Source organism: Gopherus flavomarginatus, chromosome 1 (assembly GCF_025201925.1).
Source record: "Gopherus flavomarginatus isolate rGopFla2 chromosome 1, rGopFla2.mat.asm, whole genome shotgun sequence".
Classification (NCBI taxonomy): domain Eukaryota; kingdom Metazoa; phylum Chordata; order Testudines; family Testudinidae; genus Gopherus; species Gopherus flavomarginatus.
The window spans coordinates 224455207-224476670 of record NC_066617.1 but is presented as its reverse complement, the minus strand read 5'-3'; the positions used below and the strand labels follow the sequence as shown (position 1 = coordinate 224476670).

At 39.5% G+C, this 21464-nt stretch overlaps 1 protein-coding gene and 1 non-coding gene across 4 annotated transcripts in view; both read left to right on the top strand.

Moving 5' to 3' along the window:
• Nucleotides 1-21464, top strand: part of POLA1 (DNA polymerase alpha 1, catalytic subunit) — a 366980-nt gene that overhangs the window by 47885 nt on the left and 297631 nt on the right. For 2 of the 3 annotated variants that reach the window (XM_050936466.1, XM_050936465.1), the window contains exons 17-26: nt 845-906; nt 2462-2551; nt 4120-4236; nt 5504-5679; nt 6290-6419; nt 6898-7017; nt 9788-9884; nt 12048-12172; nt 17132-17281; nt 17523-17645. In XM_050936466.1, coding sequence (XP_050792423.1) covers nt 845-906; nt 2462-2551; nt 4120-4236; nt 5504-5679; nt 6290-6419; nt 6898-7017; nt 9788-9884; nt 12048-12172; nt 17132-17281; nt 17523-17645 — 1190 coding nt within the window. The remainder of the gene's footprint in view (nt 1-844; nt 907-2461; nt 2552-4119; nt 4237-5503; nt 5680-6289; nt 6420-6897; nt 7018-9787; nt 9885-12047; nt 12173-17131; nt 17282-17522; nt 17646-21464) is intronic. The other variant, XM_050936467.1, reaches the window with a different exon arrangement.
• LOC127043372 (small Cajal body-specific RNA 24) lies at nt 10605-10738 on the top strand. The gene has a single exon (XR_007772233.1). It is a non-coding gene; the product is annotated as a small Cajal body-specific RNA 24 (non-coding RNA).

Sequence of the window (21464 nt, the reverse complement as noted above, 5' to 3'; positions counted from 1 at the left end):
AAATTTACAGATAGACAAAGTAAGAAAAGTATTGCTTGGGAACTTAATAGAGTATGATTTATGGATATTAATTTGTATATTTTAACACGGGATGTCGACACTTTTTGTTTTAACAGTTACAAAGCTTTAACTTTTTGAATCTCAACGTCTACTTTTAAATCATTTTGCCTGCCCTTCCTCTTTTTTTCCTGATTCCCCCCATAATTTCCCACAACTGTGAACGTTTAAAAATAGAAAAAAAAATGCTTAAAAATAAACTGATACGTCAGTTATTTAAAAAATCTAATTCTGCCAACCCTACATCTAATAGTTTTACTTTTATTGGATTTATTTATTGCTAACTTCTTTTAAACTAAATGCCACTCTGAAAAACACAAAATCCATGTACTTTTAACTCAAAAGCCATGGTAGAGTTTAAATTTCTTTAAATGTAGCTGAGACTTTTTTTTTTTTTTTTTAAATAGATGTCCCTCTTACAAGCAAGATGTTAGATTAGATTGTCTTCTGCTTGTGTGTTCTGGCTTAGTGACTCGTCAATTTCCAGCCCAGAAAACTATCATTTTAATCAAGTTTAAACTCTTGAATTTAGTTTTATAGTAGATAGCTTCATTTTAATTCAATTGATGAGTCTTGGCATGGACTTGATTTCATTTTGTATCTTGTACAGTGCCAAGCATACAGTTACTACATAGTAAGATAAGGCGGCATTTCTTCCAGACCCATTGATCCGAAGACTCTTATATTTAAAAAGATATTCTTACCAAAAAAACCTAACTTCTAACAAATGACATTGCTTTTCATACCATATGCTCAAGTGAGACCAAACCACTTATTTCTTTTGCAGTTATTTCCAAACCAAATGATTGTATTTTCCCTTATGACTTCAGCGAAATCATTAAAAGCAAGGTAACTTTTTTCTTAGCGTTCAGAATAGAATGCCTTTTGAGATACTGCCTTTGTGGGAGAAGAGTTTTGGGTGGAGCAGTTTACAGCGCTAGCTTTTGTCTCTGAAAATGTACTTTCAAATCTTTACTTTACATCATCTTTGAAAACATACCTGCTGATCTGTCAGTACTTATATTACAAAACTGTCATATAATTTGGCACAGTTGGCAGTTCAAAAGGTTCAGGAAGAATGTTACAGATAAGATTTGAGGTACATCGGCAGAGCTCTATGGGGCAGTTTTACATAGTATTTTATTTTGTTATACTTATTTCATGCTGCTTTTGTTAGACCAGAGGTGGGCAAACTACGGCCTGTGGGCCACATCTGGCCTATGGGACCCTCCTGCCCGGCCCCTAAGCTCCTGCCCCAGGATGCTAGCCCCTGGCTTCTCCCCTGCTGTTCCCCCTCCCCCACAGACTCAACTAACTCCACCGCTGGCACAATGCTCTGTTTGACGGGGCTGCCAGCTCCTGGGGCAGTGCAGCTGCAGAGCTGGGGCTCTGTGTTGTGCGGTGGCGTGGCTGGCTCCAGCCGGGCAGCATGGCTGCCTGTCCTGCCCGCTCTGGGCAGCGCGACTGTAGAGCTGCCAGCCACCAGTACTCCAGGCAGCACGGTAAGGGCTCAGGGAGTGGGGGGGTTGCATAGAGGGCAGGGGAGTTCAGGGTGGTGGTCAGGGAGTGGGGATGTGGATAGGGGTTGATACGGTCAGAGGGTGGGCAATAGGGGGGTTGAATGTGGACAGGAGTCCTGGGGGGGCAGTCAGGAAGGAAAGAAGGGGTTGGATGGGGTGGCAGGGTGGGGAAAGAGTTCTGGGGCGGTCAGGGAACAGGGAGAAGGGATGGTTGGATGGGGCAGGAGTCCCGGGGGGGTGAGTGGGGTGCGGCGCATCATGGGATAGGGGGCAGGGGGATGGTGCAGGAGTCGTGGCGGGGGGGGCATCAGTGAGTGAGAAGAATGGGGGGGTCAGATGGGGGTGGGGGCTGGGCCACGCCTGGCTGTTAGGGGAGGCACAGCCTCCCCTAACCCGTCGTCCATACAATTTTGGAAACCGGATGCAGCCCTCAGGCCAAAAACTTTGCCTGCCCCTGTGTTGGACTCTCATTTTCATGTGCATAAAGTCCATTAAAATTTCTTTAAAAAAATCCTCTTTGCATTTTTAAAGAGGCTCTAAAAAGTTTGGCAGAACAAAAAATGTAACCTACTCTTTTTGTGTGTGTGATATTAAGCCTGTGGGTGAATGTTATGTATATCATATGTAGCACTGTCTTGCTGTTCATGACTCCTAACAAGATTCTTGAAACACTTTGAAACCAAAAAGCAAAGCAGAAAACGGTATGTGAGAAAAGCTTTCTATAGCCATGTGCATGAGAACAAGAAGGCTTCAATTATGAAGGAAAAAACTCTGCAGTGTTTGTTGTAGTCTTATAACTCATGAGTGAGGGAGAGGGTTTTCATTTTATACTTTTAATATTTATTGGGTCATTGAAACCAGGTACTCCCTCTTGCTCCTCTTAGAATTCTAACGTAGAGATTGCTGCAACAGAAAGGACATTGCTGGGTTTTTTCCTTGCGAAGATTCACAAAATTGATCCAGATATTATTGTGGTGAGTAGCTAGTAACTTGATTTTAATAGATATAAACTAAGAAATATGTTGACTGGGCAGATGTTAACTTAATTCTTGGTTTCTTTGTGTCCTTAAAGCTTTTACTTTTATTTCACTCTGCATCATGATTTTAACTTGCTTTAGTGGTTATAAAATAGAATAGGTGTACATACTTAAATGTATGATATTGAATTGCTCTTCAGCAGTATGTTGTAGCCCTTATCACTTTAAATATTATTGAAAACATAACGACCTTCCTTAATTTAAAAAAGAGCTTTTGGGTTTACCAGAGAAGGTGAAATATTGATACCTAGGGGTCTATTCATCATCTGTCCAAATACTCATGTAATTTCTGTTAATGTCATTTGGATAGTTTGATAACAAAATCAAGACAAAATATATTTTTTAAAAATCCATTGGTCAGTTAAGTTTATTTTGTGGCAATAAGCCTTTCTTTGTACTTGATAAATGCTTTATATGGTAAATGTGAGATTTATTTTTACTTTAATAATTCATTTCCTTTTAAATGATTAGGATATTTTAAATTATTAGTGAGTGTACTTTACTGAGTATCCTTAAATTGTTTTTGAAACTCTTTTTGAATAACACGGAGCAGACTTTATAAAAAAAAATTCACAAAAAATAATAATGAATAAATAGGATGGAGGGATAACCAAATTACTGAAGTGAGCAGTGCTGGCAAAATTAATAATGGCTGGCAACAAATATCCATGTACCTCCCTAGTAGTTTTATAATTGTTGTGGAAAGATTGTCAGTGAAAATGCTGAGATTAACACTTCAAAATTTTGGATACCCCAAGTTAGGTAACTGAGTGGCCTGATTTTTCATAGCTAAGCACCTGCAATTCCCACTGACTTCAGCCTGGTGCACAATGACCCTTCTTCAAGAGCAGAAAGGTGTCTTTAAAAATACTTCTGCACTCCCACTTCCTTAGTTGTGCTGTGTTCTTTGTGGTTTCAGCTGAGGATTAGGACTAGTACCTTCAGGGAACAAATGGTTATGTTTCTCTTCATATCTGAACTTTCCAGATGGTGCTAGATTAAAAGGCATTGTTTAGCAGTGTTTGATTTAAATATGTCAGAACTCTGCCTTTATATACCATGATACATTGAATATGGTATTACTAGGATACCCTGAATATGACTTACATCAGTAGTTGGAGGGTTTTATGAGTGGAGGGAGAAGGAATTATTTAAACATGTCTTCACATGTGGTTAAATAGAAAATTTAAATTGAGATCTGTCTTTAGCTGTGAGGCATGAGAATGAAATTGAAAGAACCTGTATAAACTGAGAGCCAATTATAATGAAACAAAGTTTATTTCAGTATTCTGCTGAGCAGTGTTGTTAATGTCAGGACTAATGAGTACTGCTGATGAATAAATTCCCTTAGAAGTAAGGGCTTCCAATAAGAGGTATGCTGATGATGCCATCAGTTAGATTTAAAAAAAAAATACAAAGGGCAAAGGAATTCTAAACACATGAAAGTAAGTCCTTGAATATGCATTTGTTATAACCTTTTTCTGTTGCTTTCTTTTTGTGGCAAGGGTCATAATATTTATGGCTTTGATCTGGAAGTGCTGCTGCAGAGAATTAATGTGAGCAAAGTCCCTCACTGGTCTAAGATAGGTCGACTGAGGAGGTCCATTATGCCAAAGCTTGGGGTAAAAGATTGCTTAAGTCTCTCAAGTTCTTTTACGTTGCATTGATTAAAATGAATTAATGTAGCTAATGTATTTTGAATGCCTCTGATGTATTTTGACTGTTGGTCATGTTGGATTTCTTGCATCCCATTTCAGACATAATGAATGTTTTGTATGACTATTTTATTACAGTAATAAGCTAAACTAATTTTCAAGTTAGGCAAATTTAGTTTACGTTTCTTAACTAGATGGTGGTAATGACAGATTAATAACTGTAATAGAGAAAAGATGTCTTTGTCTTTTTGTCTAGTGCAACTGTATAATGAGGGGAAAATGTGGCTTGGATTGACTGGTGAATCATCCCATAGAGAGTAGTTAAATTATATTTCACTAGTTTTATTACGTTCTTATTCTGAGAACATGACATTCTGAATACTTAACTACAGCTCCCCCCTCTTACATAGCTTATTTTTTTTTTTTTAGAGGCCTATGCTTTTTTCTGTTTTCATCACAACCACAAAACACTTCAGTGCTTTAATGTCTCTTTTTTATAAGAATTTCCTCATGCTGCGTACACATTCTTTTTGAAATTGGAAAAGGTAGGGGAAAGACAATTGAAATTTTTTTTAAGGGGAGGAGTTATTTTTGTTTTATTAGCTATAAAGACAATTAAAATATTTATCGGTAATTAAATTGATAGCAAAAATTCCACTTTAAGTTAAACATTCATTTTTGTTTATCTTCTCTCTCTCTTCTTCCCTTCACTGCACGTTGCTGATACTTTTTTGTGTCCGTTTCATTCTGTCTTTCCCCACCAACGGGTTTTTGTTCTCCTCCCCTGTCATTGTTTTGACTTTTTGTGCTATCAAATACTAAACTGCTTGTTAGCATGCAAAAATTATGGTCTTAAAAAAAAAAAATTCAGATTCTGTGCCAGACATTCATTCTTAGTTTCCTGATCCTGCAAACCCTTCTGCATGTGCTTCATTTTGTTACTGAGAGTTGTAACATTTCAGTGGGGCTACATAATAATAAAATTAAGCACATGCAAGGGTTTGCAAGATTGGGTCTCAGCTATTAAAGGGAGTCTCGTGCTCAGTCCTTCATATCCACAGGCTTTGCTGAAATATATCTAATATTCCTTTAGGACCTGATCCAAGATCCATTGATTTAAATGGGAAATTCCAACTGCCTTGAGTGGCCTTTTGGATGAAGCGCCGTATGCATATATTTGAGTATGTGATGGGTTTTTGTGTTTTGTTTTGTTTTGTTTTTTTGCATGGATAAGGGTCGAGGCGGTTTTGCTGAAAGGAATGCAGCCTGTGGTCGGATGATCTGTGATGTGGAAATTTCAGCCAAGGAATTAATTCGCTGCAAGAGCTACCATTTATCTGAATTGGTCCATCAGATTTTGAAAATCGAGAGGGTAACAATTCCACCAGAAGAGATAAGAAATATGTACAGGTATAATGCTCAGCTTTTTTTTACACAGTTCTGTGTTGGGGACTGGAGCAGCATTTAATTTAATTTGTCTATATACCCCTCTACCCCGATATAACGCTGTCCTCGGGAGCCAAAAAATCTTACTGCGTTATAGGTGAAACCGCGTTATATCGAACTTGCTTTGATCCGCCGGAGTGTGCAGCCCTTCCCTCCCGGAGCACTGCTTTACCGCGTTATATCCAAATTTTGCGTTATAGCAGAGTAGAGGTGTATATACAATTTTGTACTTGGTTTATCGGGCAGATGTGCAATTGAGTAGCAGAGTACTAATGCCTAGTATTTTTCATCTTATAGAAGTATTTTCCAAACATTGTTTCTCAGAACAGTGCTGCTGATTGTGGCTTACTTCATTCAAATAGAGATACATTGTGAAAATGTTACTTTAGGTACATTGTTTATTCTATTAATCCTTGAATTACTATTTGCAACTAAATGAGTTTGCTTCATAATTTGGCACAGGTACACTGCAGAGATTTTAGAGCCATGATACAGAATTTGGGCTTACTCGTCTGCAAAATTCATACCAACATGTTTTAGGTTTAAACTTGCCATTCTCCCTCTCTCTTCCCAGTGATTCGTCTCACTTACTGTACATGTTGGAGAATACCTGGACAGATGCCAGATTCATTCTGCAAATCATGTGTGAGCTGAATGTTCTTCCTCTAGCCCTGCAGATTACAAACATCTCTGGGAATGTTATGGTAATTTGTTTTCTTTCCCTTCACCTAAAAAGCAACTATTGCCTTGTGCTTTCTGTGTTTGGTATGATTAATGCTCAATCTGAGTCAGTGCTTGTAAGTTTCTTAACTAGGTACTGTGAAGAGTGTACATCCTTTGTCCTTCAAAGAGATGAAAACTATTAGTTGGAGTACATTCAAATTTAGATGACCTCCATGGGATTTTTTTCCTCTAACATTAGAGAGTTTTTACTATGAAAGTATTTTAGGTGAAAATGGACAGATGGTTGAATCATTTGGTAAACCTGTTTACGTATGGTGCAAAATCCCCACAAACAAAATTACATAAACTTGAAAATGGATATTTACTTTGTGTTTAAAAAAAAAAAAGCATATGTGAGAAGACTGTATCTGGTTGAAATCTGTCTTAATTCATTTTTGTGCATCAGTATTTTGCGTTCTCTAGTTTGTTTTGAATTCTTCTGTTTTTTTTCCCCCACAGTCAAGGACAATGATGGGTGGCCGATCGGAGCGTAATGAGTTCCTGCTACTTCATGCTTTTTACGAGAGAGACTATATTGTGCCTGACAAGCAAGTTTTTAAAAAGTCTCAGCAGAAGCTGGTGGGTCCCAAATGTATTCTTGTTTTGACTTGCTGCTTCCATGATTTTTTTTTAAGATATATTTTTATAAAAACAGTAATATCTTTTCCTTTGCACATCATTTTCTCTACGAAAACATGACAAAGTAATTATATCCAATCATAGGAATAGTTTGTGGTCAGATCAACAAGAACTTTTCCCAAGATATTATAACAACTGATGTCATAAATGTGAAGTGAAAAGCCTGTGGTTTAAAGGGACACTGTCAGCTTGAAAAAACACATTGCTGTCTGAAATTTTTTACCTACTATAATTACAGAAGCACTTTACTACTTTCAAGCTCAGTAATCTTATCAAATATTTTTTTCAGGTGTTTTTGTGTTTAATTTGTACATCTAATGGTACTTGGTATATAGTCAGTTCCTTTATTTTTCTGTGAACCAGTCAGTTTCTCCCTTGTTGAAAAGACCCTTATAGATACCAATAAGGTTTTCAGAAAAAACTTTCTTAATATTTTCTTCACGTATGTGTCCCACTATAGGTGTGCATGCAGTTTGCGTGCAAATGCGACCAGTGTCTCTGTGGGGGCCGGCTGTGGTCAGTCAATTAGGGTGAACTGCAAAGAATGGGACAATCACCATAAAGCTGGTGGATATTCCAATGCTTAGATTTACAAAAGCCAGCATAAAACAGCTTCTTTACTACCTTACTGGTTACTCAGAAGTCCAAACAACACAGTTCCCTTAAAGTGATCCAGCCTCGGGCCTCCATCCAGGCACTAAGTCACATACGATGATTTCTGAACATTTTATTTCATCATAAAAAAGAAAAGATTCTACCAATCCCAAAGGATTGAACACATTAATGAATGTTTCAGATATTACCCAATTACACACTACAGCCAATTCTTATTAACTAAATTAAAATTTCTTAAACAAAGGAGAGAGTATGGTTAAAAGTTCAATATACATACAGACACGAGTTCAGTTCATTTTAGGTGCAGATTCATAGCAGAGATGGTGAGCTTTGTAGTTGCAAAGAGTTTTTAGAAATAGTTCATAGATTATAGTCCAATGTCCAAATATCATATTCAGGGCATACCAGCATAACAGGGACCTCAGTCGTGTGACTCCAATTTCCCCTGATGAAGCCTAAGCAGATCTGAGATGACAGAATCGGGACCCAAGGATCGTTTATACAATTTTATGTTCTCTTTGACAAGTTGGAGTTCCTCAGGGAACAAAAGGTTATTAGGATGACTTTGAAGGAGGTCCATCACTATAGAATTAACGTAAGGCAATTTGCTTGTTCCTCCACCATTCACAGATTATTTGCTATACATTTAAAAGAGAGAGATTCCGTGTTTACAATTCATTTAATTGCTAGGATGTTCTTTTGACCTCTAAATTATCAGAATGCAGCATAGACCGGGACTGTTGATTGCATTGTTGACCCTACTCATACATATGTAAATACACAAAACCACAAACATTATCTCCCCGCATGTCAGAGTTATTTATTTTGCAGGAAGTTGAACCCTTTCTAGCCATGTGTCACAGCAAGACTGGATTTTTCTCGACTAGCAGTGTACGGGGGTGCACATGTACCCTGTGCTCCTCATTCTTAGAAGGTTTGGCGTTTAGCTTGAGCTAAGACTAACAGGTTGGACATCAGCTAGGTCCTTGCTTACTACGTGTGGAAGTTTGAGGGCTAATCCTCCTGAAAGACTCACATAGCAAGTGCCTAGTCTGCCTGGGAGAATTCCATATCCCTAGCAGATGCTTGGTCTGCCTATCTTTCTCTTCAACGACTTCAAATTGCAAGATATGAGGCTGAAGCTCTTTCTTCTGGAATGATCCATGAAGGTGGCATTGGCTCCAGAAGAGCTATGCTTCAAGACCTGTCTAATGGGCAGGCCTGTGTTGTCCAGCGGTCCCTCAGGCAGATAGGCAATTTCAAAGATATCCGTAGGGAAAGTGGTACTTTGGCATCAAAAAGGACTGCTCTGAACAGTGAGGTAGGAGCTCAGGAAGGAGCATAGTATCCTCACACAAAGAGAAGCACAGGAAAAAATTGTTGTATGATAAGCCCAGCAAGTCTGATATCTTGCCAAGCATGAGCAGAAAGGAGCAAACTGTGGTGCAACTCGCTCTGTTCATACTGGCTTTGGTAGTGGAAGCACCCATGTTGAGTCCATCACCAGGAGAACAGATTCAGACTATACCAGGGACATTCTCGGTATACAGCAGACACCCAACAGCAGCAGTCACTTTCATGGTTTGATTATAATCAGTTTCACTTTCTCCCTAACTTGTACTACTACACTGAGGCAATGTTTAATTCATAAAAAAATTTTTTATCAGAATAAAAAAAAATGCAAGCATTGCTATTGATCTAAAGTGTTACATTTTTTTAAAAACGCTATTTTCGTAAACTAGATTTTTGGGCTTAAATTAACTCAATAATCTCTTAAAATAACTTCACTTTCTCTCCACCATTTGCCACACAACATAACTAATGCTCTGTTCCATGGTGACGATTCCTAAAAGATTCTAATCTCTTGTGATCAGTCTCTTCCCAGAGCACTGGATCATAGTGCAGTTTTGTGATGGAAAGATCCTTAATCAAGATATTGATAAAAATATTTATTTAGTAGATGTCTGTTAGAAAAAACTCCATTCTTATCCCACTCATTCCAATTTTTTTTTTTGTAAATTAAGACTTCTAAGTTAGAAACTTGATATTATTTTAAAAAGAGGCTAGATATTGGAATTTTTTATGCCACATACAGATGGATGAAGATGAAGATGTTGAAGATCAGAATAAATCAAAGATAGGGAGAAAGAAGGCAGCATATGCTGGGGGTCTAGTCTTGGATCCGAAAGTGGGTAAGATTTGGCAGTTTTACTGCTCATAACAGTGTATTGAGTCATAAATGTGAAGGTTCGCTCCAGCTAAACTAAAATGCTATTATATTACTGTTTCATAGCAAAAGGCAGGGAAAATCCCCAAGCCCTTTGTAAATAAAAGGAAAAAAATCCAGAATGTTGATTAGTAGAAAGACCAGAATCTTGAGAAGGTGGGAGGAGTGGGAGAAGCAATGTAGCACAACTTTCTTGTAAGGATATAGATGCAGAAGTAACTTTATATATATGTGCTTTTCATTTTGGGAACAAACAGGAAAAAATGCTTAATTTTGTTTGTCAGTAGAGTAGTATAGCTTTCATGCAGCATCAGGGAGAAATTAGGGTTTTTTGTGTTTTGATTGTGTATAGCAGTGATGGGCAACCTTTGGCATGCGGCCTACCAGAGTAAGCTCTCTGATGGGCTGGGCTGGTTTGTTTACCTGCCGCGTCCACAGGTTGAGCCGATTGCTCTTCCCGGTCAATGGGGGCGGCAGGAAGCGGCGCGAGCTGAGGGATGTGCTGGACACTGCTTCCCGCTGCCCCCAGTGACCTGGGACGGTGAACCGCAGCCTGTGGGAGACGTGATCGCATCCGCAGGTTCGGCCGGCAGGTAGGTAAACTGGCCCAGTCCGCCAGCCCCGGCGGGTTGTGTGCCAAAGGTTGCTGATCCCTGGTGTATAGGATGTGTGTGTTTTTTGTTAATGGATGCTTAAGGTTTTTCTTAGTTTCTCCTATATATGGTGATAACTGTACAAAAGCATCCTACAGTAATACAGAAGCTATCTGTTTAACCCTGACAAGTTAAGAGGGGTTAGATCGTTCCACTTCTGACATTCATTAATCACTGGCTAATAGCACATCTGAACCTTTTTTTAGGACTGTTGGTTAGACACATCACGTAGTGCACTGGTCTTTGAATCCAAGCTACTTCTCAAGCTTGTACAGAACACAGTGTAGACTGGCAACACTCAGCTTAGTCTGGGTTCAGCCATGTAATATGTGAGTGGGGGTTACTTCTTTTCCTGCAAAAACTTCTGACACTCACAGCCCTCTCCCAAATCTCCCCACTTCATTGTGTGAAGTCTTCTCCTCCCCCACTACAGATGCATCCATATTAGTCAAATTTCTTATTTATAGTTACTGAATTGGGCCCTGAAACTCGATGGAAATCTTTCATTTGGCTTTAGTGGAAGTTGGATCAGGTACCTAGTAGGGATGAATAATTACACCTCTACTCTGATATAATGTGGTCCTCAGGAGACAAAAAATCTCACTGTTTGTTTTATAGGTGAGACTGCGTTATATCAAACTTGCTTTCCCTCCCCGTTCCTTGTTCCCTGACCGCCCCCTCCAGAGACCCCCAACCCCCCTGTCCCCTGACTGCTCCGACCCCTATCCACCCCCCGCCACCCTCCTATCTCTGACAGGCACTCACCGGCAGCGGCGAGAAGCGGAGCAGCCCAACCACAGTCTTCTCCACTCCTCCAGCTCCCAGATGCAACCCTCCGCTTCCCGCTGCCTGTGAGTGCAGGGAGGCTGGGAAAAGCGATGCGCCCCCCCCCACCTGCGGTGGGAAGCTGAGCGACGCGGCCCCAGCCCGCTCCACTCTGCCACCTCCCAGCTGTGGCGCTCCGCTTCCTGCTGCAGGTGAGTGTGGGGAGGTTGGGGAAAGGATGCCCCCTGCACTCACCTGTGGTGGGAAGCGGAGTGCTGCGCCTGGGAGCTGGTGGAGTGGAGCTAACTGGGGCTGGGCTGCTCCGCTTCTGCCGCTGCTGGTGAGTGCGGGGGGGTGGGTCCCTTCCTCCAAGTCCCCTCCCCTGAGCAACACAGCTGGAGTTGGGGTGAGGGAAGCAGAGCGGGCTGCTCCCGGCCCCCCAGGCCATCTGGGACTGCAGGGCTCCCAAAAGTGCCCTCCCACAACACCTGCCCCCCAGACCCTGTGGGGGGGATCTCCTGACCACCCTCAAGACCCTTTGCCCCTTATCGAACCCCTTAGTCCCGTCCTGGCCTGGCACCCTTAACATGCTGTTCAGAGCAGTGTGTCTGAGCTTTACCGCGTTGTATGCGAGCCTGCGTTATATCAAGGTAGAGGTGTATATGGTTCCTCACTCTGTATTATACCTTCTACTCTGTATTCTATTTCAGGTTTTTATGACACATTTATTTTGCTTCTGGACTTCAACAGCTTGTACCCTTCAATTATCCAGGAGTTCAACATATGTTTTACCACAGTGCAGAGAGAGTCATCAGATGTACAGAAAAGGGCAGAGGTTTGTGTGTGCTTTATTAATGTTCTGATTTGAGGTTCAAATCTTCAGTGTGTTTCATGTGAATTAAATTGTAATAGCATCCTGACTGGAAACTGATCCTACATACTTATCTTAATACCCTCTCATCATTATTTTTATTTTTGGTAGCACTCACTATGTGCTAGGTGATTTCCAAACCTGCAAGGAGGACAATCATTGCTGCAAGAAAGAACACAATCTAGGGAATTGTCTTTTTGCTTCCAAGCTCCTTGAATGTGCTATCTGTAACTGTTGCATCTACTTCCTTTCAATAATACTCATCATGCTTGCACCCCTGGCATGTTCTATTCCTTATCCTCTCCCGTGCAAGAGGATTTATTGAGGGCTTAGTTAATCCTGTCTCTTCTTCCTCTACAACTTCCATACAATCCACCTTTTTTCTGCTGCTAAATCCCTTTTCTGTGCCTTATCTCTCATCCAAACTAATGAAATTTTTTTTTCCCCCTCATCCCTGACCTCCATACATGTGCTTTTGTACAGATGCAAGAGGACTACAGAAATAAACTTCCTGTCTTGCCATTCCATCCTTCTCCCATGGGCTTCTTTTTGTCTTCACACTTGGATTCACCTTCTAATCCTTCTCCCCTTTTAGTCACTACACCACTCCACCTGTATCTACATCTCTGTTTTAATTTTTTCCTGCAGTTCCTTGCAAGCTGCTTTTCTAAACTTGCCTTTTGTATTCTCCTTCTATGCAGGGCCGGCTCCAGGCACCAGCCCAGCAAGCAGGTGCTTGGGGCGGCCACATCCGGAGAGGAGCGGCTCGTCTGGCTCTTAGGCGGCAATTCGGTGGTGGGTCCCTCTCTCTCTCACTGAGTGAAGGACCAGCCGCCGAAGACGGTGGCAGCTCTACCGCCAGCACTTCAGAAGTGCCGCAGATCGTGATCGCAGCTTTTTTTTTTTTTAATTTGCTTGAGGCGGCAAAAACCCTGGAGCCGGCCCTGTTTCTATGCTAATCTTTTCATATTTCCATATCAGTCCTTTTATGCTTGGAACTCCCCCATTCTGTTCAGCTGAACAAACACCCTCCTTATTCATGTTTCTCCTTATAAAAACATTTCTTCTCTGAAACCTTTCAATTGCAATTTACCAAAGGAGGTTGGGGGAAATCGATAGAGCTGTGAGGTTGGACCTTCACTTGTGTATTACGTCTCTGGAGTGTATTGGCTATCTGATGCACAGTGTATGCTCCATGGGGCCTACTCTGTTTTACAGTCCTGAACACCAAAAATGTTTAACTGGAGAATATGAATTGGCTGGAGCCACCAGGGGTGTTTGACTGTCTCTATGGTATGAGGTGCTTGAGCTCCAGACTGACTGTGTGCCCCTTCAGTTGGGTTCAATGATGGAATAAACAGTGTGTCAATTCAGGAAGCCTGTTCTGTGCCTGCTGCATTTGGGGGGTGCAGGTAGAATGAATTGATTCAAATCAAAGCTATTTAAATCACAAATTTTTACTAATTTTAAATCATCAATTTTAACTAAAAAGTACAAACGCAAAACATGATTATCTTCCTAAAATAAGGTTGATTCTCATTGGTTGGTAACCATTAAAACATTGATTTTGCAAATAAATATATCCTTCACACGTCATTTAGTCCTTCTTTTTGCAATCAGAAGGATACATTATATATCTATATACAGTTATTTAAGCAGTTATATAGTGTAACTTGCATTTATTCAAATGCTTAATTTTTATATTTGTATTATATTAGAGAATGGTGAATCATTTATTTATTAGGTGATTAACTTTTTACATGTGATCTGGGTGAAATGCTATTTAGGTGGCAATTCAAATTCAGTTAAAAATTCACAATCAGCATTTGTTTTTCTTTTTTTAAAAATAAATAAAACTACCTTAAATGTGCTGGATACATAAGAAAAAACACTGATTTAAAACAGTTTTGCATTTAAAACTAACTGATTTATTAAACAAAAAAGGTATTGTCCATACTCAGTGAATTGAACTGATTGTTTCTGATCACCATGTCCTTCAAGATTTTACACTAGGAGATCTGATCTTCTCACATCTAGGACTTGTCTGCACAGCATCGGCGAAGCATGCCAGAGCGGGTGTAATTTGTAAAGGTCTAACATGTTGTGGTCTAACTGCCCCACGTAGACGCTGCTGGTGTGCACTAAAAAGTACCCAGTTCACGTTAATGGACTATGTAAACATGAACTCGGCACCTTCTGGAACACAACAGCAGAGTCTACCCAGGGTAGTTAGAGTGCAACACATTAGAATGCTTTACAAATCACACCCCTCTGGTGCACTTTGTTGGCGCTATATAGACAAGCCCTTGGTTTTTATTCAGAGATTGAAAGAAGAAAACAAGCTTTTCTGCTTTTGCAGTTCCCAGTTGGTTTCTTAACTTTGAGTGAGCTAGTTGTTGAATTGAACTAGTTGAATAAACTGAAATGAAAAAAAAATTCTATTTGCACTCGCAGAAGACGCTATGCTGTCAAAAGCTAGTTTAATACTTCAATAAACTCTGCTTAGCCAGTGACTTCAACCAGTTCAGTGGTGTGACTTTCTTTAAAATTTGCCAGTAAACATAGATTGTTTTTTGTTTGTATTTGTTTGTATAGTCCATTAAAATCATTTAAGCTCTAACATGGGTTGTCAGTGTCAGATTTAATTTTCAGTAGGTTTTATTTTTTTAAGACTAAACTTGAATTTAATTTAAATTAAAAACTGATTTTTTTTCTAAATAATTGTTTGTTTGTTTTTTTAAATCCACCCTGGCTGAAGGTGACTCTTGGTTGTCTTTTAGATCAGGGTGAACTGTTAAATCAAAGAACATAACATTTCTGAATGGTCCATCTTCAGCAATAGCTATATAACTTTCTGGGCTGTTGACATTTAGGTTTTTTTTTTTTCTTTCTTTCTTTTGTGGTGATAATTATACATAAGTGTCCTTCGTTAACATAGAAACTTTCGGTTCATTCTTCTCAAGTTAGTAAGGAGTGTATCGTTCCACTTCTGACACTTTTGTCTCATAGGCTAATGCCTGATTAATTGAAGCCTGTGAAAGTGCTTGTAGTTTTGCCACCATGTTCACATGCAGGCACAGTTTAAAAGTTGGAATCCTTTAAGGTTTATATCTGTACAGTTATGTACATCTCTTAATTTGGAGTGTTTGGATCCAAAGAAAATCCATGGGCATGTAGCAGAAAGTATTTGTAAATGTGTAAACCGCTGCACAGTAGGTACCCCATCCCTATGAGGCCAATAACGACACAGAGTTTGTTGGTAAAGGCTGTCCTTGACTTTACATATTGGTCTGTAACTTGCAAAGCCAGGCAGTGTTTTCTTAATTATAAATCCCTGAAACAGTAAGAGTGCTTTTTTCCCTGATAGGTGTATTAGGAAACTTCAGGTTAATGGAAATGGGATGACACTGGAATGGGTTACCTAGTGAGGTGGTGGAATTTCCTTCCTTAGAGGTTTTTAAGCTCAGACTTGACAAAGCCGTGGCTGGGCTGATTCAGTTGGGGTTGGATTAGATGACCTCCTGAGGTCCCTTCCAATCCTGATATTCTGTTCTATGATTTAAATACATTCTTTCTTTTGTCTCTTAGCTGTAAACAATAATATATATAAAGCTGCACTTTTTTTGAAAAGTGTTTGTTTGCAAAGGCGTCCATTGTTTGTGATACTTTTTGTCCCTGCTCTAATAGGTTGGCAAACACTTATTTCATCTTAGCAGTATTGCCTGAGAACACAGTTTTTAAACATCCATTCCCTTTCAAAGCTCAAAGGAATAAAGTTGAAAATAGAGTGTATTTTTGTGCTTTAAATTCCAGTGTGGACACAGTTATCACACTGAAATTGAGATGTAAAGTGATTTATGCGTCTTTCAGATATTCTTTATTTATTAAAAATGTATGCGCTTGGAAAGGGGAGAGGAATCACTTGTGGGAGTTATCTCATTATGGCTTTTATTGGCAAAGCATTCAAGTTAGAATAACTCCCTCTGTACACAGCTTAAGTGAGAAGCCATGTTGCTTGTCATTGTCCTTCTTTCAGAAGCAAATTCTGAGGTGGTGTGAGAATCAGGAAGGCAATATCATTCAAGATAACTCTCATAACCATTTCCAATAATATTTAAATATGAAAGTCAGAATTACTCACCTGAGAAGCAAAATGTGAAATCGTCACCCCTCTAGATGCTGCCCTCCAATCTTCACACTTAATATTATCTAACTCTTTCACCTGGAGATTTAGAGCTTGTTTGTGCAAACTCTATGTGGCAAGCTGGGGTGTGAATCTAGCTTGCACTAGTCTGCTGTACCTTAATTATCTGTCTGTGTCCTGCTCCTGTGTCAAAGTGAAGTAGATCAAAGTGCGCTGTGGAACTTTTAGGGTGCAGCAGCAGGATTCACATGAACAATTAGTGCGTGGCAAGCTAGTGTGAGGTAGATTTACACCCTATCTTGCCACAAACTAAGTTATCATGTAGACAAGCTGATAGACTCTTTCTTTCCTTCAAATAGAATTGGTATCTGAAACTCTTGTCCCTACGGCTCTGAAACAATTCATTTTTAACCTGTCTTCTTACAGTGGTGCTCATATACCCCAGAAGGTTTTGGTTTCTGTTCCTAGTGTGACATCTGAGAGCCAAGTCTTTTGGGGTGCATTAGAAGAGTTGCTAGTGTACTGGCAGTGAATAGACAAAAATAGACTTGCAAATTCTGGGGTTACCTACCGGTGGTTCTGCAGCACCAAATTAATACAGCTGAAAAGCATGAAAACCACCTTCACTTCTGCCATCTTAAACTGTGTACTGTGAGTGCAGTTTCTTTCTTACTCTGCAGAAATAAATAAACTAAATTTTTCATGTTCTTCTTGCTTGTTAATAAACTAAAATCTACTTTTAAAGCAAATATTTGATAAACTAAATGATCATTTGACAGGATGGAGTGCAAGAAGAAATTCCAGAACTACCAGATCCATCTCTAGAAATGGGAATTTTGCCTAAAGAGATAAGAAAGCTGGTGGAGAGAAGGCGACAAGTCAAGCAATTAATGAAACAGCCGGATTTAAATCCTGACCTCTATTTACAGGTGTGTTTTAGGGAAGACCTCCTCTGCCTTCACTAACTTATTTAAGTCCATTGATCAGACTACAGAATAGGAATGATTTACTTTAATAGGAAATGGAGGTTAGAAACAAATTGTAAGATGCTCTGTTGTGGTTTAGAGAGGTGATAGGTGTCAGAAATAACTGTGAGTACTTGATAATATTGCATTCAACTTCTGTTTGGTGGTTTATGGTGATTAATCTACTGGTTATGTTCCTTTTCAGTATGATATCAGGCAGAAGGCTTTGAAGCTTACAGCTAATAGCATGTATGGCTGTCTGGGGTTTTCCTACAGTAGATTCTATGCCAAGCCTTTGGCTGCTTTGGTGACACACAAAGGGAGAGAGGTGAGTCATTAAATAGCTTTTTAAAATGGACACATTTGATTAATAAAAACCTTGATTTCATTCTTCTTTTATGACATCTGTATTATTTTGTCTGTCTTCCCATCAAAACAAATATTCCTTTTCTCGTTATTTTTAAAAAACGAGCACCCTAGCAACTGCATTTAACCTTACAAAAAAGAACGTGAAAATATTTGATTAGGAAATAAAATTCCAAGTTTCCAAGGGGTTATTGTGAATGGTTGGTGTGAGTGAGACTAAAGATTTTAGTATCCTTGAGAAATATCTTGTATTTCAGATTCAGACACTTATTGTGCCAACTTCTTAAGTGAACTACAAGACAAATACAGTTTTGAACAAATTTATACCTGAATTAGTCTGCAGTCCATGAGTTCTAGCTAGAAGGGACAGTTTCTTAAACCATTTGATGTGTTTAACTTCTTGTTGCCTAGGTTTTCAGCAGCCACTTAATGCAGTTTATATTAGCATTACTGTCAGTAGCAGGAGCTGTGGGCTGTCTGAAACAAGAGGTTAATGAGAGAAAATTAATTTCAGGAAAAAACCTAGGGATCTAATTTAAAATAACATATAAGAAGTTTTTCTTTGAAATGTGATTAAATGATATTTCTTATGATTATGCACCTGATGATACATGCATAGGTAAACAAGATGATATGAAATATCTCCAGGGAATGTATCTTGAATCGATGTAGGTCAGATTTTGAAGTGCTACATTTTACTGTGTTGTCAAACCATCCTGTAGTTGAGGGCTGCACAGTAAATATGTTTGGAGAAATTTTTGTTTTTCACACCGAATCTGAGGTTGGAAATTCATATAGTGTAAAGTACTGGAAAGCTGTCAATATTATTAACTTTGATTAGTAGTATTTTGATGAGATCGGGTTTGGCTGTGATGACATATTAGAAGTAGGTTGGACCACGCAAGTGTGTTGTGCTGGCTAAAAACTCCAGGATTACATATTATTCTTCAAAAACTTGTTTGAAATCATGTTGATGGTGCAGAAATGACCTCATATGCATGCTTGGATTTAATGGCAAAAGAATTTCATGTGATGTGGCAGAAATTCCTTCTATGAAGGGCAATATAGCTGTGCACGTGAGAGGTGCAGCACATGGACCAGCGGTCGGCAACCTTCGGCATGCGGCTCATCAGTGTAATCCGCTGATGGGCCATGAGACATTTTGTTTACATTGCCCGTCTGCAGGCATGCCCCGCTCCCCCCAGCTCCCAGAGGCCATGGTTCTCCATTCATGGCCAATGGGCCTTGTGCCGAAGGTTGCTGACCTCTGACATACACCATCAACGGAATCTCTGCTTCAGATCCCATCTGACACAACTGTAATTAGTTAATGACATGTTAGAAACTCAGTACAGACTGGTACAACTGCAGGCATGTGTAGGTTAGCTTTCAGTGGGGAAATTTGGGCAGCATGAATTTCATGTGGTATGTGATTCCAACAAATAAACTGTAATTTGTAAAGTGACTAGTGTAGTAATTGTAGTGGTTATTCACTAGATGGCGATAGATACCTTGAGATCATTAAACAATTAAGACTTTCAATCTCGTCAGTAAACGACTGTGACCATCCTTGAGTACACATCCTTTTAAATTGATCTTCCATGATTTTTAATTTATTCTTTTATGATACAGAATATCTGGGGGGGATTGTTTTAGTTTTAATCTGAAATATTACATAGTATCACAAACCTATTTGTACAAGTTTTATATATTGTGGAAGAAGAAAAATGCTTTCTGAAAAGGGAGAAAACATATGAACACTGCCAAGTCAAATCTAGCCTTAAATGTTGTTTATAAGCACTAGTGTTTGCTAAAACTGAAGACCAGTAGATATATTTTACATGAATAATTTTTGTAATCCAATGGGATTTAAAAAAACAACACAGGATTCTCTGCAATATTTGCCATCCAAATGGGGCGTTGTTGGGTTGGATTATAGTACAGTGGTTCTGAAACGTCTTTATACTGTAAACAAACCTTAATGAGTTTCATGGGCTACTTCTCTCGTGGTAACTACAGCAGTTGCTTGCATGGAAAAGTAATAGGAGAGGTTTTAATGTAATTTTAGCTGTCTTGTAATGTAATTTAGCAACTGGAAACTAGGAGAAGCAGTACCACATGATCAACCAGCTTTCTGCAGACCAGTGACAGTAAGTATAGGGTCACTCTTTTTTCCAGCCTTTTTGACAAATAGCCTTCCAGTGGAGAGTCAGATGTGTTTGACTTATGTATTCATGAGCCTCTGGGAAGAAGGCTGTTTCTTGTGGGACAACAGAAAAGTTGTCAAGCTTCTGTCTGGGGCCAACTTGGCTGCCATTGGCTCTGACCCCAGATCAGTGATCTTTCCACGTAGTGGCATCTCCTCCAGTTCATTGTTCTTTACTGTTCCAGTTAGTTCCTCAAATGACCCACCTTCTTGGCCAGAAAACTGGACCACAGAGGGGCAGAATTACTCTTCTTTATTCCACCCCAACTTGTAGATAAGTTCCAGAAATTCATGTTGCAGTACATTAAGTGAAAGGATGAAGTTTGCCAGTCAGGTTAATTTCAAATTTCCTATTCAAATTTTTAAATTAATTCTTTAGTAATAATTCGCCCAAATTCCAAGACACTGGTAGTCAAAGGGAGAAAAGATAGCATCTGCTTGTCACCAACTTCTGCGAAAGGGAGCTGGGGAGGAGGGGCAGAGGAAAGAAGAGAGAGTGAAATCAAAAAGCCCAAATAAGTTAGTTGAAAAATAAAACAAAGGGAAGCAGGCATAGTACCTTACTTACTCTCTTCCTTTTTTAACCTCTTCCTCTGAGCTGTGGCAGCAGGGAAATAATAGGCTTCATTCCATTTCCTGTTGAGCTGGGGAAGGTGATCAACATCTGTTGTTGCGTTCTGGACCTCTGGTCTTTCTGCATGTTTTGCCAGAGCTTATCTGAGTGGGGCAGCTTGTCAAGCCTCCTTCCCCAAAATATACAGGGGAGAAAGAGGAACATAAGCTGGGAAACAGATCCTCTTAAAATCTCATTAGTAGCTGCATTTTTGGATGCTTTTGTGGATGCCATCCACACTTCCACTAGAGCTTTGACATCCAGTATGATTTTTATGACCTAGATGCTTGAAGGCCCAAGCAGAAGAGTTCTTAGCTGATTCTAAATATTCAGGTGTTAGACAAAAGTAGTGCTTTATGGTTCAGAGAAATTGAAGAAGTCCTTACCATCAGTCAGACATTGTAGGAGGGCCTATGGATCCTAGTTCAAAAGACAGCATGTCTTTTGTGGTGCTTTTCTGCTTGAGATGCCTCATAGAAGTGGAAGATGCAACAGACCTCAAATTTTTCAACAAAAACCTAAGAATGTTCAAGATGGGAAAACTTTTTAAATTCTGTCTGGTATCTCAAGGTTTTTTTCTTTTGAGCTGAAGGAGGCTGTCTCTATATGTGCATACATTCTTCACACATGACATTTTTTATAATTTACATATAGCCATGACCATTTCCAGTGCAAAGCTCTATCCTTCAGAGCCTCCTTCAGAGTTTCAGTTTCCTGCTGGACAAGTAAGAGTCAGTTCTTCAAGTTCTGGTCCTTACGTGTATTCCGCATGTGAGTACGTATGAGCCTGAGTCCAGCGATTTTTTTTTAATTTTTTTTATTTTTTATTTATTTATTTATTTTTTTTAACAAGCAGTGTCGGTTGGCCCACACTTGCGCAGTGGATCTCCTTATGCTCCAGAGCGAGGGTATAAGGTTAACACTCTCTCAGTTCCTTCTTACCCTCGCATGGTCTGAGTCAA